Genomic DNA, 3,988 nt, shown 5'->3' on the forward strand with positions numbered 1-3,988 from the left:
TATTCGGTGTCATCCATGTATCAGAAGCTGTCCGAGGGAGCGTCAGTTGCACACGCAAGGGATGTGTGGGCAGCCAAACTCCCCCTTAAGATTCGATTTTCACTTGGCAACTTATCCTTGATCGCCTCCCCTCCAGTCAATTAGTGGCATCCAGATTTGGCCCGGCAACGGGGAGATGTGCTCTTTGTGACGCGCCTGAAGATGCCAATGATATCTTCTTTTCTTGTTCGTTGGCTAGGTTCATGTGGAGTGTGGTGCGACAGCTCCTTGAGTGCCGCTGGTCCCCCACCTCATTTGCTCAGTTCTTTGCCATAGTCTCTAGCTTTTCTGGCCGTCCGCGTCGCCTTATTTGGACCTTATTTGCGGCTCAAAGTTGGGCACTTTGGCATGTTCGCAACAAGCACGTTTTTAAATCTAGGGTGATCTCTAAACCTGCTAATTTGCTTTTTAAAACCATTGTGTTTCTGCAGCTGTGGACGTCCCTTGCAAAAACGCAAGACAAAGCAAATCTGGCGGAAATGATAAAACAACTAAGACTTATTCACGCGGAGCTGGACGCAAATGACCTTTAAGGAGTCTTATGGCGTGGGTAGCTCCTTCCTCACGGTGGTGCTCCTTCAGCACGCCCGGATCCTTCTCGTTAAGCTTGTTAGGCTGTTTCTTTAGATTTTATCTTGGCTAAGCTGTATGCCGCAGCATTGTAATCATACTATGTTTCGAACCGTTCGGGCTTTATTAATTTAAAGTCGGGCATTATCGAAAAAAAACAGCTAGACAGCCAACTCTAACTCACGCTCTCTGGTTCTACTCTGGTGGCACTACTCGCCTCCCTCCAGCTCTAGCGAACTCCTAAAGCTTGTACTCTTCCTTAATCCTCTCGATCAACTGTGTTGTGTTAAGTTGCTATGCCGTGTTGCCGAAAGCTCTAGCATTCCTTTGCTTTCATAAATACCATGCAATCAAAATCGTGAGCTTTGAGGCTGTCAACCATCAGATTCTCTCATGGACGCATCAGATATTTGGAAGGAGTGTATAACACACTTTCTTACTTGTTTGCATTAGTAACATGGTGCTCAAAATGTAAAATTCATAAACATGGGGACTTTAAGGCAAATTAATGTTTGTTGTATGTGAAAAATCGTCCTCGTCTCCTCTCCAAGATTCTCCTCCACTTCTTTATTTCTTCCCTCTATATAAACCCCTCTCCTCCACCCACCTTCTCCCTCCAGTTCACATCACCTCATACCCTGTCTTGCCACAAGTCACTAAAGATTCCGTTTGGAGAGCTCCGGTGCGGTGTATGCCCGATGGGTCTGGATGTTGGGGAGATCGGCATGGGCGCGGATTTGAGCTTGGATTTGAAGATGTTCGCCGCCAAGAGCCTGGGGCGGGTCAGGGACGCGCCGGCGGCCGCCATGGACGAATGCATCCGGAGGCTGGAGGAGGAGAAGGGGAAAATCGAGGTTTTCCGGCGCGAGCTCCCGCTTTGTGCGCGCCTCCTCGCCGACGGTGAGTAAAAAGCACATCTTGCTTTCCTACTCGCTGTTTTCCTTTAATCCTTCCGGTGCGCACGTTTCTCCTTTTTTGGGGGCGTTTCTTGATGTGGTTTGATGGTTCCTGCAGTGATTGATGTGATGAAGAAGGAGGTGGAGGAGAAGAGAAGAGGTGGTGATCAGGAAAAGGGCAAGGAGGACGCCGGCGCTGGCGACAAGAGCAACTGGATGAGCACCGCGCAGCTTTGGACCGGAGATTCAGGCCGATGCGACGACGCTTCCGAGGTAGGATCCTGTTATTTACTGACTCGCGTGCTTGTTTGATGTCGATGAAGCATCTATGATCATTAAATTGTGCGATTTTATTGCGTTTGGAGTCTAAAAATTTGCGCCTTTAACTATTGCAGAAGCAAGCTGAGAGGGGAAGCTCGTCGGAGACGAAGTCTAACAGCGGCCAGGTCTTGCCGTTCAAGGCCGTGGGCTCCGGCGCGCCGGCGTTCGTGGCGCCGAGTTTGAGGAAGGATGACAAGGCTTACCAGGCGCGGATGTCGGATCTGCCGTTTCTGTCGCCAGCACCAGTCAGGACCTCTCCGGCTGCTGCTACCGGCGGCGCCGAAGAAAACCGACGGCAGGTCGTGGGATTTGCGCAAGAAGCCGCGAGGGCCGCCGCGGCGCTGCCACCGGCTGCCCCTGCGCTTAACCTCCAGCCTCAGTCACAGCAGACAGCACAACAGCAGCAGCAAGCGAGGAAGGCGCGGCGGTGCTGGTCACCGGAGCTGCACCGCCAGTTCGTCACTGCCCTGCACCAACTCGGTGGCCCTCAAGGTGAGAGCTTCTCAAATAAATTACACAATTTCCTGCCATTTCTAGTCTGGATATACAAGATTAAGAACACCTACTACACGTAGGAGTAGCAATTATATTAGTATAGCAGATGCATAAGGATCAAATTATTGTGTGCTCACATGATTGTTTTTCTTGGCATGATTGCAGTTGCTACTCCAAAGCAAATCAGGGAGCTGATGAAGGTGGATGGCCTGACCAATGATGAAGTGAAGAGCCATCTCCAGGTGAGCAATTCACCGCTCTCAACAAAAGTTTCATCCCATTCCCATCTCTAAGATGCAATTTATTACTGGATTTTAATTTGCATTGACACTGATATCTATTCTGTGTATTTAATTGTTCAGAAGTATCGTCTGCACAACCGAAGGACGCCTGGATCTCCGATTCCCAACCGGCCGATCGTGCTCATGGGAGGACTCTGGATCACTCAGGAACAAAGCAGCTCCCAATCAGCGGGGTCACCTCCGGGGCCGCTACATTTCTCAAACTCAGGTGTAGCAGTCTCATCGGCGGCGACAGTCAGCGGCGAGGAGGAAGATGGCAGATCCGAGAGCTATAGCTGGAAATGATCAAGAAGCTGCATTAGTGTCTGTTCAGAGTTTCCAGCCGATGATGCACCGATTACAGTGGTGTCTTCAGAGAGCCATGATACAGGATTGTAGTGTAGTCTGTTTTGTTGTATACAGGGAGATCAAGCCTTGAGTGCTTTGAGATGAAACTCTGGGTGTTGTTATGTACATCGGAAAGAGGCTATACTAGTTACAGTTTTGCGGAAAATGTTAATTGGAAAGGTTAGGGCAGAGCTACAATTTTCGCCCTGGGAATTTACCCATGCTCAGTGTCAACTCTCCTAATGAAAAATCAAGTACAAGTACATTACATCTTTTTAAAAGCTTTGCTTGATTCAACTGAAAGGTAGTTGCTGGATGTCTGAGTGTAGATTCTGAATTTCTGATGGTGCCTGTGTTTTTTCTCTAGCAAAGGTGTATCCATCGGTGATGGCCATGAGCATCCCAGCAGCAGCATCAAGATCCAATTTGAAGACTTGGGATAATACCAAAATATCTTTTGATTCCAGCATTGAAGAAAGGCTTCGGATCCTCATCCTTTGCCTTGTAACTTGAGGTGGTCCTGAATCTTGGCCATAACTAGTATACTTGCCTGCCTGTCAAGAACCTATGAGAAACTTCACATGAACCTACCTACCACGCAAAGCATGTGTTCCACACCTGACCTGGGATCTTCAGTCACCAAGAATCTGATCACGATCTGTTGCCTGAAAGCAAGGAGTGCACACCAAGAATCTTCTTTTGACTCCGATCATTTCTCACCTGCATTCTTGGCATGAAAGTCTTGGGCTCCAGGTTTCCCACACACCACTGATTTCCTGCGAGTTTGTTGCTGTGTGAGGCTCCCAGAATCAGCACTCAGCATCATGTTCTTCCTCCTCCATGCATATGGCAGGCCTCCTAGCTTTTTTGTTTTTGCTGAAAATGTTTTTTTTTTGTGTGTATCATGCTTATCGACATTGCAACTTGCGAGTCAAACAAGGATACGTGATTGATTACCGGGTTCTGTCGATACTTATCCAGGTGGTTAGTATATTGTGAGTTGTTGTTAGCATGCTTCTTTGAACATGCCTCAGCCTT

At 48.5% G+C, this 3,988-nt stretch overlaps 1 protein-coding gene across 1 annotated transcript; it reads left to right on the forward strand.

Annotated features, from left to right (window-relative positions):
* Window positions 1-1,213: 1,213 nt before the first annotated feature.
* LOC124674789 (transcription factor NIGTH1-like) lies at window positions 1,214-3,171 on the forward strand. The gene is made up of 5 exons (XM_047210844.1): window positions 1,214-1,509; window positions 1,624-1,778; window positions 1,901-2,318; window positions 2,487-2,563; window positions 2,684-3,171. The coding sequence occupies exons 1-5, from the start codon at window positions 1,308-1,310 to the stop codon at window positions 2,906-2,908; spliced, it is 1,077 nt and encodes a 358-aa protein (XP_047066800.1). The 5' UTR covers window positions 1,214-1,307; the 3' UTR covers window positions 2,909-3,171.
* The last annotated feature ends 817 nt before the right edge of the window (window positions 3,172-3,988 follow it).

This window comes from Lolium rigidum, chromosome 7 (genome assembly GCF_022539505.1).
Source record: "Lolium rigidum isolate FL_2022 chromosome 7, APGP_CSIRO_Lrig_0.1, whole genome shotgun sequence".
NCBI classification, from domain to species: Eukaryota; Viridiplantae; Streptophyta; class Magnoliopsida; order Poales; family Poaceae; genus Lolium; species Lolium rigidum.

What these genes read in the sequence shown, in the direction of transcription:
- LOC124674789 (XM_047210844.1), top strand. Translation starts at nt 1,308, where the DNA reads ATGGGTCTGGATGTTGGGGAGATCGGCATGGGCGCGGATTTGAGCTTG. An exon ending in TGCGCGCCTCCTCGCCGACG is followed by an intron (nt 1,510 to 1,623) that starts GTGAGTAAAAAG and finishes TGGTTCCTGCAG; the next exon opens with TGATTGATGTGATGAAGAAG. An exon ending in GATGCGACGACGCTTCCGAG is followed by an intron (nt 1,779 to 1,900) that starts GTAGGATCCTGT and finishes TAACTATTGCAG; the next exon opens with AAGCAAGCTGAGAGGGGAAG.